At 39.8% G+C, this 12,740-nt stretch overlaps 1 protein-coding gene across 2 annotated transcripts in view; it reads right to left on the reverse strand.

Annotated features, from left to right (window-relative positions):
- The window catches only part of MED14 (mediator complex subunit 14), an 84,375-nt gene that overhangs the window by 35,368 nt on the left and 36,267 nt on the right, over positions 1-12,740 (reverse strand). For both annotated transcript variants that reach the window (XM_061627463.1, XM_061627462.1), the window contains exons 12-16: positions 12,649-12,727; positions 10,748-10,907; positions 8,131-8,325; positions 5,806-5,940; positions 4,215-4,291 (exon numbers count right to left, since the gene is read on the reverse strand). In XM_061627463.1, the coding sequence (XP_061483447.1) occupies positions 4,215-4,291; positions 5,806-5,940; positions 8,131-8,325; positions 10,748-10,907; positions 12,649-12,727 (646 nt within the window). The remainder of the gene's footprint in view (positions 1-4,214; positions 4,292-5,805; positions 5,941-8,130; positions 8,326-10,747; positions 10,908-12,648; positions 12,728-12,740) is intronic.

The raw sequence follows: 12,740 nt of genomic DNA on the forward strand, positions 1-12,740 counted from the left end.
GCTCTTACCACATATGGAGCGAGAAATGCCAGACGTCCAAGCTGGATTTAGAAAGGGAAGAGGCACCAGAGATCATAGAGCAAACATACGTTGGATAATGGAATGGACCAAGGAATTTCAGAAGAAAATCACCCTGTGCTTTATAGATTACAGCAAAGCCTTTGACTGTGTAGATCATGAAAAACTATGGAATGCTTTAAAATAAATGGGGGTGCCACAGCATCTGACTGTCCTGATGTGCAACCTATACTCTGGACAAGAGGCTACTGTAAGGACAGAGAAACCTATTGGTTCCCCATTGGAAAGGGTGTGAGACAGGGGTGTATTTTATCACCCTATTTGTTTAATCTGTATGCAGAACATATCATACGAAAAGTGGGATTGGACCAAGATGAAGGAGGTGTTAAATTTGGAGGGAGAAACATCAATAATTTAAGATATGCAGACAATACCATACTCTTAGCAGAAACCAGTAATGATTTGAAACGAATGCTGATGAAAGTTAAAGAGGAAAGCACAAAAACAGGACTACAGCTGAACGTCAAAAAGACTAAAGTAATGACAAGAGAAAATTTACCTAACTTTACAGTTGACAATGAGGACATTGAACTTGTCAAGGATTATCAATACCTCGGCACAGTCATTAACCAAAATGGAGACAATAGTCAAGAAATCAGAAGAAGGCTAGGACTGGGGAGGGTAGCTGTGAGAGAACTAGAAAAGGTCCTCAAATGCAAAGATGTATCACTGAACACCAAAGTCAGGATCACTCAGACCATGGTATTCCCGATCTCTATGTATGGATGTGAAAGTTGGACAGTGAAAAAGGCGGATAAGAGAAAAATAAACTCATTTGAAATGTGGTGCTGGAGGAGAGCTTTGCGCATACCATGGACTGCGAAAAAGACCAATAATTGGATGTTAGAACAAATTAAACCAGAATTGTCACTAGAAGCTAAAATGATGAAACTGAGGTTATCATACTTTGGACACATCATGAGAAGACATGATTCACTAGAAAAGACAATAATGCTGGGGAAAACAGCAGGGAGTAGAAAAAGAGGAAGGCCAAACAAGAGATGGATTGATTCCATAAAGGAAGCCACAGACCTGAACTTACAAGATCTGAACAGGGTGGTTCATGACAGATGCTCTTAGAGGTCACTGATTCATGGGATCGCCATAATCGACTTGAAGGCACATAAGAACAACAAGAGTCATTGCTTAAGTAGCAACATATTGGAATCAGTCCATTTTTACATCAAATTGCAGTTTCAGATTCAACTGTTAATGCACCCAAAATAGAAATAGAACATAACCTCCAATTTGAAACACAAAAGGCTGTCTTCACCATCATATGACATTGACCAATAAAAAGGATTTGAAATTAATAAAAATAAATTTGACACAGATTTCTAGGATGAATAATGAGGAAAATAAAATTTTCTAGTTTAGATTCTCTGTAGTTGTCCGAGGGCTACTCCATCTAGGCCTTCAGGACACTGTAGATACTTCGGTGGCCCGCTGCAATGAGTTTGCTGAGCACTTCCAGCATAAGATCTTACGCATTCGTCGGGACCTAGACTCTCATTTTATAGCAGTTAACCCTAGTGAGGTGTCTGGTGCACAGTCTTATCATGTTTTGTTGGATGAGTTTCAGTCGGTTCAGTTCCAGGACGTGGACAAGGTGCTTGGACAGGTACGTGCAACCACTTCGGTACTAGATCCTTGCCCCTCTTGGCTAATAAAAACTGGCAAGGAGGGAACAGTTGGCTGGGCCAGGGAAGTGATAAATGCCTCCTTGCGAGAGGGAGTGGTCCCTGGCTGTCTGAAGGAGGCAGCAGTGAGACCACTCCTGAAAAAGCCTTCCCTGGACCCAGAGGATTTCAGCAGCTACAGACCAGTGGCAAATGTTCCATATCTCGGCAAGATCTTGGAACGAGTGGTTGCTGACCAGCTCCAGGCGCTATTGGATGAAACCGATTATCTAGATCCATTTCAATCGGGTTTCAGGCCCGGTTTCGGCACTGAGACGGCCTTGGTCGCCCTGTTTGATGATCTATGTCGGGAGAAAGACAGAGGGAGTGTAACTCTGTTGATTCTCCTTGATCTCTCAGCGGCTTTTGATACCATCGACCATGGTATCCTTCTGGAGAGGCTTGCGGAGTTGGGAGTTGGAGACACTGCGTGGCAGTGGTTCCGCTCCTACTTGGCAGGCCGTCTCCAGAAGATAGTGCTTGGGGAACATTGCTTGACAATGTGGGGTCCCGCAGGGTTCGGTTTTGTCTCCCATGCTTTTTAACATCTATATGAAGCCGTTGGGTGCGGTCATCAGGAGTTTTGGAGTGCGTTGTCACCAGTACGCTGATGACACGCAGCTCTACTTCTCCTTTTCATCTTCCTCAGGTGAGGCGGTCAATGTGCTGAACCGTTGCCTGGACGCGACAATGGACTGGATGAGAACTAACAAACTGAGACTCAATCCTGATAAGACTGAGATGCTGTTGGTGGATGGTTTTTCCAATCAGATGGTGGATACATATCCTGTCCTGGATGGGGTTACACTCCCCCTAAAGGAACAGGTTCGTAGTCTGGGAGTCGTTCTAGACTCTTCCCTGTCACTTGAGGCTCATGTAGCCTCGGTGGCACGGAATGCGTTCTACCAACTTCGATTGGTAGCCCAGCTACGTCCCTACCTGAGTAAGGAGGATCTTACATCAGTAGTACATGCTCTGGTAACCTCACGTTTGGATTACTGTAATGCGCTCTACGTAGGGCTACCTCTGAAGACGGTTCGGAAGCTACAGCTGGTGCAAAATGCGGCGGCCAGACTGCTAACAAGAACGAAGTGGTCTGACCATATAACACCTGTTTTGGCCCGCTTGCACTGGTTTCCAATACGCTTCCGGGCCAAATTCAAAGTGTTGGTATTAACCTATAAAGCCTTATACGGCGCGGGACCTCAATATCTGTTGGAACGCCTCTCCCGCTATGAACCGGCTCGTACACTACGGTCTGCTACGAAGGCCCTCCTCCGGGTCCCGACTCATAGGGAGGCCCGGAGGGCAGTGACAAGATCAAGGGCCTTCTCAGTGGTGGCCCCCGAACTATGGAATAGTCTCCCCGAGGAGGTTCGCCTGGCGCCGACACTATCATCCTTTCGGCGCCAGGTTAAAACCTTTCTCTACTCCGAGGCATTTTAATTTTTTGTTAATGATTGTAATGTTTGTAATTTGATTTTAGCCTTTGCTGTTTTTAGATTGTGAAATTTGATTTTAGACTGATGTTTTTGTATTATATTGTATTTTATTGTATCTATGTTCACCGCCCAGAGAGCTATTGCTAGTCGGGCGGTATATAAGTTTTAAAAAATAATAAATAAATAAATAAATAAATAAACACAGGAAAGAAGCAAAGTAAGAACACCAACAAACATACAAAAAAATAATTCTCTATCTTTGGAGATGGCAGGTGTTGCCACCACTCACCATATGCTCAGAGGCACGTTACCAAATTCTTCCAAACTACACAGCAAGTGGATTGGACTGTGAAAGACCAACCCAAATGTTGTTTGCATTCTGACAAATTTGTAGGGCAGCACAATATCTCAGAGAGTAGGTCAGGTCTCCTGCTCCCCGGTGCATTCACTATAGCTGCCCAATTTCCCTGCTTTTTAAAGTTTGATAGAAATATCTGTGGGCTATAGGTATGTTCTTAAACCACAAGGTTTTTTGCCTATTAGTTCAATATTCTGGAACCTATCCTTAAACATTTGTTTACCATTAACAGTATAAGGAAATGAATAAAACAAAGAAGTGGGAGAATTCTTTCCCAGAAGGCAGCCTACTAAACAATATTAGATTCTGTGAAATCTATAGGAAATAAACTTAAGACATCGTTCTGTTGGACAACGAAGCATAATGCTAATTTTAAAATGTACTCCAGCTAAACTGGCCAGCTAACGCAATATGCAAAGAAAATTCTTTGACAAAGTATCTATGCTTAATCATCTTTTTAGATAATACCTACTCATTAAGAACTTGTTTTCAATAAATGGTATAATTATTATTGTTTGACTTAAAATGAATAAATGTATTATATAATGCAAAAAAATTTTTAATTCTATAACATGTTGTATATTAAATACTTTCCTTCCCTTTCATAACTCATGGAATATTGTACAAATTAATGGAAGTGTAGCATAATCTTCTTACTTTAATAAACGAATAGCATGACTGAAGCCATCTCCTTCCACCTGGACTCCTTGATGTGGGATCTCCATACTGGATAACTGAAACAAAAAAAAACAATTTGAGAAATGTATTTGTACGTTTTCATACTAAGAGAAAAGTCCAGGCTAGACAACATCCACTTTCTCACCACAACTGGCACATATGTATAGTCATGTAAACATCCCAATATGATTACTAATTAGTACAGCAAGCAAGTAAAATCCAGGGATATTGGCTAATTTCTTAAGAGAAAAACAGGCCACCCAACACACAATAAACTCTGATAATAAATCTTTTCTTTTCTGTACATTAGAGTAGGGATTCCCAAACTGTGGTTTGTGGACCACCTATGGTTCACGAACTTCATGCAGGTGGTCCATGTGTGCCCACATTAAATATTAATATTGATTTTAATTGAGTTTGAATTGCCTTTTTATTTACCTTTTGTATTTATATACAATTTGTATTCAAATTTTAATACAATATATAAGAGATAAAAGAAGCACTAAAATGCAATTGTAAATCATTCAGCATCTATCACAGTGCATTACAATTGCTACATCCACCAGATAAATCATTAAGTGGCCTGCCAAGACCCTGAGCATTTTTCAAGTGGTCTGTATGAAAAATAGTTGGGGAGCCAAATATGAACAGTTCATAAAATAAGAACACACAGAACAATGTTTAGAGTGTGTGTGTTTGTGTGTCCAGCCTTCACGTAGGCTAATAAATTAGTAACCTAATCCTTCATGTCTACAGTATGAATCATACTACACAGTGGCGATTCCCATGGTACCAGAAGCAATGACAGGCAGAGAAGCAAAGCCCTTCACAAGAGATTAAGAGAATGGATACATCTGAATTGCCTTATACATGACAATTTTCCTACATCTTTTGGGGTACTAAAGTGAAGATGTGCTCCTGCTTCATTCCAAAAATGCCAGGTTACCGCATGAAACTCTGCTTCACATCTACTTGCCAAACCCTTCACATTCCAGGTTAGAAACAGCACACCCGAGATTGGACAGACCTCCTCCTTTCCCCTTAATACAAAGGGTGGGGAACATATGGCCCTCCAGCCTTAGCCAGCATGGTCAGGGAAGATGGAAGTTGTACTCTAGCAATATCTGGAGGGCCACAATTTTCCCACCCCTGTCATAATACCTCTCCCACTGGTTCTACTTGACAGTTTCCCCAAATTATCACACTATCATTAGTGGGGTCCTATAGCAAAATGATTAGACACTACACACCGTGATACTTACGGTAGTTAATATCCTTTGCAATTTAGAAAAATGGTTTACCAAGCTGAACCCATTCTCCAGCACACAAGTGCATTTTGGTCAATGACTAAATTCTTCACATTCTGGCAAATCCTGGGCTCTGTGCCTAAGTCAGTAGTAAATATAGCTTGACAGGAAATTCAAGCCAGGGGTTTCTTTCATCTTTCATGACTACGCAGTCTTACAATTTCTTCCTACTTCAAAGCTTAGGTCTACGCTCTTTTCCTTACCATAAAGACCCTGTTTAAAAAGACTTGCCTCACCCACAGTGGAAATAATTTGCTACATACCTCCATACGAAGTCCTATAAATGGCATATTTGTATCACACATTGCTACAATGTGAGCTAGAACTTTATTGAAGGCACACATTTCTCCAGACCGTTTCGGTTTCTTGGGTTCAACAGGACATGGATCACCAGACAACTGGAAAATAGCATAAAACTTCTTTTAGCAAAGCATAATCTTTAGCATTCATAAGCTAGATCACTATTCTAAGTTTTAAATTACAGACATCAGAGCCACATCATTAAACTCCTGTTTCATGTAAACTTGCACTGGAAAACCTCTGCTACTTATGCCCATCAAGAGTTCTAGCTTGGCCCACGAGGCTGTTTTCCCAAAGTCATGCTCACCTGTCCTAAAGATATAAGCTGCAAAGGAACAACCAGGAGCTTTAAACTGAGTTGCTGATTTTTCCTTGGCAAGAGAGGGTTGTGTTTGGCACCTTTTAAATTTGGGGCAAAATGCAAGTCCGACTGGGAGTAGGGTTCTACTCAAGAGCTCCTGATCAGAGCTCACGAATGAAGCAAATCACTGCAAAAAGCAGGCCTTTCAGTCCCCACCAATCAGCTGATTGGTGATAGCTGCAAAACCCACTTCCTTTGCCTGCAATAGTTTGAAATTAAACTGCATGGGCAAAGGAACATTTTACTTTGCAGAAAGATTTGAATTTAAGCTGGCCTGCGAAAAGAAAACTCTTTACCTGACATCATGGTAATAACAGGTGGCCAGCCTTGCCACTTCTTGAACTGGCTCATGGGGGTTAGGAGACTACTTTTTCTAAGACATGGCTTGCTGAGACATACAATGTACCTCTATAAACAATATTTTTCTTCTTCAAAACCATAGCTTTATTCCCATGTAAACTTGCACCTAATCTAAAGTGATTAATCAGCTACGATTTCCTTGATCAAGTGAACACCTTAAAAGTTACTACTTAGAAATCCATGTATCAGTAGATGACAGGACCCCTATCCTCATTATTTAATGTTTCCATGATGGGTAAGAAAACTAAACACAGAAATTCCTAGGTAGCAGTGCCATATGATAAAGCGCTCCTATAAATTCCTTTCACAAATTGCCTCTAGAGACAATTTCTCTACAAATTTTGTGCAAGTTACTGAACCATATTTATTTATTTATTTATTTAATATCCTGCGCTTCCTCCCAGAAGGAGCCGAGGGCGGCAAACAAAAACACTAAAAGAATTTTAAAACATCCTAAAAACAAAAGAATTTAAAACATATTTAAAGCATCTTTAAAAACAATGGGAAAAAATCTTTAAAACATCTTTAAAAAAATCTTAAAAATGTCTTAAAAAGCAATTCCAGCACAGACACAGACTGGGATAAGGTTGAAAGAGGAAGGTCTTTAGTAGGTGCCAAAAAGATAATACAGATGATGCCTCTCTAATATTTAAGGGGAGGGAATTCCAAAGGGTAGGTGCCACAACACTAAAGGTCCGCTTCCAATGTTGTGTGGAATAGACCTCCTGATAAGATGGTATCTGCAGGAGGCCCTCACCTGCAGAGTGCAGTGATTGACTGGGTATTTAAGGGGTAAGACAATTTTCAGGTATCCTGGTCCCAAGATGCATAGGGCTTTGCACACCAAAACCACAACCTTCAACTTGGCCCAGTAACTAATGGGCAGAATACTGGTTCATGAAATACTTGGGGTAATTTGAATACTATTATTTAAATATGGAGAATGATATCTGTGATAGGAGGATACCAGAATGCTCATCAACCCCAATTTATTCCTTAGAACCAGAGAAGTTCAGTTGTGCAGACTTACTCTTGGCCATGAGGCACAAGCTATCAGTAAGCTACAATCCAAGATATACCTAAATAGTTATCAGCTCACCTTCAACTAGGATCATCTATCAGGATGTTGTATGTAAGAGAAGACTTTATTTTTAACTGATTATTGCAGATGAACACTTTTGGTGTGTTTTTTAATTGAGATGTTTGCTATGAAGTTTATTACTATGTTTCTTTGTATATTAGTTCAAGACCTTTTTGTAGAAAGCAAACAAGCTGAACAAACAACTTGTATATTTGTTTTTAATTGCTGTAAACCGCCCAGAGAGCTTTGGCTATGGGGCAGTATATAAATATAATAAATAAATAAACTAGTCTTATTACAAACTAATTAAAGACTAACAAATGTATAAGGCATAAAACTTGTGCCATAATAAAGCTTGTTATTGAATAAATTTGTTAGTCTTTAATGTGCCACAAGACTCTGTTTTTTGCTGCAACAGACTAACATAGGAAGCTCTCTGGAAACATTTAACTAAAACAAATTCAGTGCCTGTTGTCAAATCCATACCTTGCGCTTTGTGCCACCTTTTGCTTGCTTCCCACTTTTTGTGTCCAAAACCAGCTCTTCGATATTTGGTTTAAATTGCTGCAGCAGAATTGCAGCAGCAGGATTGTCATCTCCTTCAGCATAGCTCAGAGAAAGAAAGTAGTATTTGTATTCCAGTTGTGTGGGGTTGCTGGGAATGTCAAACATCTCTACTACCTAAATTGTTTTTAAAAAATAACATTGAGAGCTTGAAAATACTTATACACTTAATAATTCTCTCCCCTTGTTGTTGCGCTAGGTCCTACAGACGTTTGCAGCAGTATCATCATAATGACTGCACAGTTCGCTTTATGTTTAAATATTATACCTAACACAGTTTGTGTATTTTCATGAATGTGACACAGAAGCTGCCTAAAACTGAGTCAAACCATTCACCCATCTGGTCAGTACTGTCTACACTAACCGGTAATGGCACTCTAGGATTTCAGGCAAGGTTCTCTCTTAGCCCTACCTGGAGATGCCAGGGATTCACCCTGTGACCTTTTGCAGGCAAAATAAATGCTCTACCACTAAACTACGTACTTCCCCACTCTACAATTACTTCTTGAAAATTCTTCCAAGCAAACGGAAAAAAAGAGATGAAACATGAGGCACACGTTATTGTCAACGAACAACTTGAAAATACAGGCAACTAGTTTTGCAAATCAAACAGGAGTTAACTACATTTCTTGAACACTCAACTTCATCCCATGGAAAATGCTGCATTTACTTTATTGATTGATTGATTGATATCCCACCCTTCCTGCCAGTAGGAGCCCAGGGCGGCAAACAAAAGCACTAAAAACACTTTAAAACAACATAAGAACAGACTTTAAAATATATTAAAACAAAACAACTTTAAAAACATTTTTTTAAAAGCTATGAAGACATCTTAAAAAAAAAGGTTAAAAAACATATTGTTTTTTAAAAAAGGTTTAAAAATATATTAAAAGCAATTCCAACACAGAAGCAGACTGGGATAAGATCTCAACTTAACAGGCTTGTTGAAAAAGGAAGGTCTTCAGTAGGTGCCAAAAAGATAACAGAGATGGCACCTGTCTAATATTTAAGGGGAGGGAGTTCCACAGGGTAGGCACCGCCACACTAAAGGTCCGTTTCCTATGTGGTGCAGAACGGACCTCCTGATTAGATGGTATCTGCAGGAGGCCCTCACCTGCGGAGCACAGTGATCGACAGTATATAAGAGATAAGACGGTCTTTCAGGTATCCTGGTTCCAAGCTGTATAGGGTTTTGTACACCAAAACTAGAACTTGGCCCGCTAGCAAATGGGTAGCCAGTGCAATTATTTCAGCAGCGGGGTGACATGTTGGTGATACCCTGCCCCAGTGAGCAGTCTCGCCGCCACATTTTGCACCAGCTGCAGCTTCCGGACCAACCTCAAGGGCAGCCCCACGTAGAGCATAGCAAAGTGCTTTTGAAATGGAGGTGAGTTTCAAAAGCTAAAAGTGATATACTCAATACTGGAGATTTCTTGCTTATAAATAAAAAATGCAAATGTAAAAAAACTACTTCATGTACACACATCTTTATAAGGCCCAAAAAGCCCTCTATGTATCTCAGTCAGCTAAAACTTTTTTTAAAAATTTGCCTCGCTTCCTATTTGATCATTGCCAGCTGACAGACCAGACTTAAACAACCTGTCCCCTAGTGTCTCTATGAAATTTTAATCAAGATATGATAAAAAGTTTGTGTGTAGTTTTACTCAAACAACATTTTTTAGTTGTTGGAAGTAGAGATATTCCACAATTTCCCCTTTTTGATTTTGTATGAAGCATTTTTCCCCATTTTATACTTAAATTTGTGTACTGCCTTACTACAACTTGGTATTCAGAAATGAACGTAGTATGTACGTTTCCAGGAAACAGTGCCCACCCATTAGAATACAGAAGTTTGCCACTCCCCATGTTAGACTAAACTGGATTGTATCCAGTGCAAGTGGAGGACCAACAACCTCTCTTTGCCTCCCTCTGCCCTGCAGCTTCCAACAATCCTCTGCAGAGGTTCAAGAGACCCCTCAACATGATTCCCCTTTTCCTCTGCCAAAAAACAGATCTTTTTAAATTTCCCATAAATGAATTGCATCCAATGGTTGTGCAAGTGGAAAGCAATCTATTTTTCTCTTCCCCAACTCCATGGGGTTGAAGTGAGCAGGGAATCACCTAAAACTGAGTGCAATAATCTTGCTCCAGTGGGAACTCCATTAAACAAAATCCTTTTGCCTGATTTCAGTCAACCACCTTCTCCCACTGCAACCCTGCATGACACAGCCTCCACTGTTCAGGCTCTCTGGAGGGGTTTTCAAAGGGTACAGAGAGTTGCAAGGAGAGGAGGGGAAGAGAAAGCCCAGTTACACTCCCACTCATGCAGCTACCGGGTACAGCACATTTCTAGGAAATAAAAAGAAATTTTTGTAGTTTTCTGGCTGGGGGATGATGGAATGCTCAAACCAATGGGTTTGTAATATTCTGGCATTTCAAAGTAGTAAAGTTAAAGCAGTAGTTACGTCAATCATTTGACAAAAATTTGCTTCCTTCAGTCCAAGGACCAAGTTCACATGCAGATTCCACATTTACTTACAATGTAGTACTGTGGAAGTCGGGTAAGCTTGATGAAGAGTTTATGGTTGGAGAGATTTCCCACAGGGTGCGTAGCATAATTAGCTAGCTGAAGTGTTTCACTACTGACTGTAGGCAAATGTTTTATTGACTGTTTGCAACGCTGCTGTCCAAGCCAAAACCTTAATTGAAAACAAAGACATACAAAAATATTGTCATCCGTGTACTGGATAAAATTTAACACTGCTAATTTGCCTTCTAGATTTGCTTTTGACCTCTATGCGACATGCAGAACAGAGCTTTAATAGAAAAATAAATCTTCTCACAGGGCTACTGCTCAAATTCTGGTTTGGGGTGTACATCTAAAATATTTTACATGTATACTTCAAAAGAAAAATGTGAACATGACTAACGTGTTCAGCATACACATACACTTGTCAGTCAAGATTGACTGCAGCTGCCTGGCAAGTGTACACATGGCAGTGAACCCAGATTTGCTGTCATATAATGTGCTAAATAACCCATAACTACAGGAACTGAGGTTTTCTCATGTATATACAATACAAACCTAACATTACCAACTCTATTGGGATTTTACTTGTAAATAAAATATTCACATTTTTGACATTCAGGTTACACAAATACAGTTCTTATTTGGGATTATTTATATGGTGCCTAATATACAGCAGGAAAAAGTAAGTCCCTACCCAAAATATCTAACAATTTGGTTTTTTTTTTTAAGTATCCAAGTGTTTTTCTCAGTCCCTGGTATAAAACAGCATATAGCATCAGAGATATTTGTCAACAGTGTGCACATGTCAGTAATAAAACTATTAACTAACACATCTATAAGCAAACAAAGATTTTAACAAGAAAATTTAGCATGAACTGCTTTTGTTCTGTTGCACTCATAAAGGAAGTTCTTGGAAGAAAGTAAGGTAGTTTTAAAAGTTATTTTCAATTTAAGCAACATTGCCAAAATGGAAATGCCCTCAAATCACTTTTTTAAAAAACCAAGGTATAATCTAAGGGCAGTATTCAAAGAATTGAGCAAGTGGAACAAGTTCCACTTGTGCAACAAGGCTTCCTCCCTCTCGTCTCCCCATCCCCAAAACTGCTCTGGAAAGTTGGAGGGGGAGAAAAATCTACTGTGCAAGAAAAAATCCTTATAGTGACAGAACATTTGCCTTAGCACTACACAGAACGCAATCCAATATACTGCAACAGAACTTGCTGGCTGAAGATCTTTTCAAAAACAGAAATGGCAACTAAGCACATAAGACTATAAAAAGACTCTTGCTGGATCAGACCTAAAGACCTATCTAACCCAGCTTCCTGTTTCCCACAATGGCCAACCAGATGCTCTGGGGAACACAAAAGCAGAAATTAAGGGAAACAGTTCTCTCCTGTTGTTCTTCCTCAGTAACTGGTATGCAGAAGCATACTACCTCTGATCCTACAGGAAGCATATAGCCATTAAGACTAGTAACTATTGATAGCCTTAACCTCCATGAAATGTGTAAATCCCTTTTAAAGTCAAAGTGTGGTAGTAAATTCAGGTTAGGGTTTTTGCCCCAGTGTGCATCATTTTATATGGAACTACATTTGCCATTTTTTGCCACTTTGGAATTGTAAGTGTCATCTTGGCCATCTCACTGCTCATCCAACATTTATAAACAAGTAAAAAAAGCATCAGTCCCAAAACAAGTTCTTGAAGTACTCCATTTCCTACATCTTTCTACTGCAAAAACTGTAAATTTATTCTTACTCTCCAATTCCTGTTACCAGTCCACAAAATTCTCTCAGGAGTCTTTTCTGGAAGCAAGTGTTATTTTCAAGTGCTGGAGGCAAAGAAAAAGTGTGCACAAAGAGGACTAGTGACATATTAAATGTTGAGGATTCATGACGCCACAGCTTACTCACTTGAGCTGCTGGAGCCACGTAATAATACGCTTCATGTCATCATTGACAGACTTCTCTATGTCATCCAGTGTCTGCTGGTCTACAGGGAAATA

Source organism: Rhineura floridana, chromosome 5, assembly GCF_030035675.1.
Source record: "Rhineura floridana isolate rRhiFlo1 chromosome 5, rRhiFlo1.hap2, whole genome shotgun sequence".
In the NCBI taxonomy this organism is placed as follows: Eukaryota; Metazoa; Chordata; class Lepidosauria; order Squamata; family Rhineuridae; genus Rhineura; species Rhineura floridana.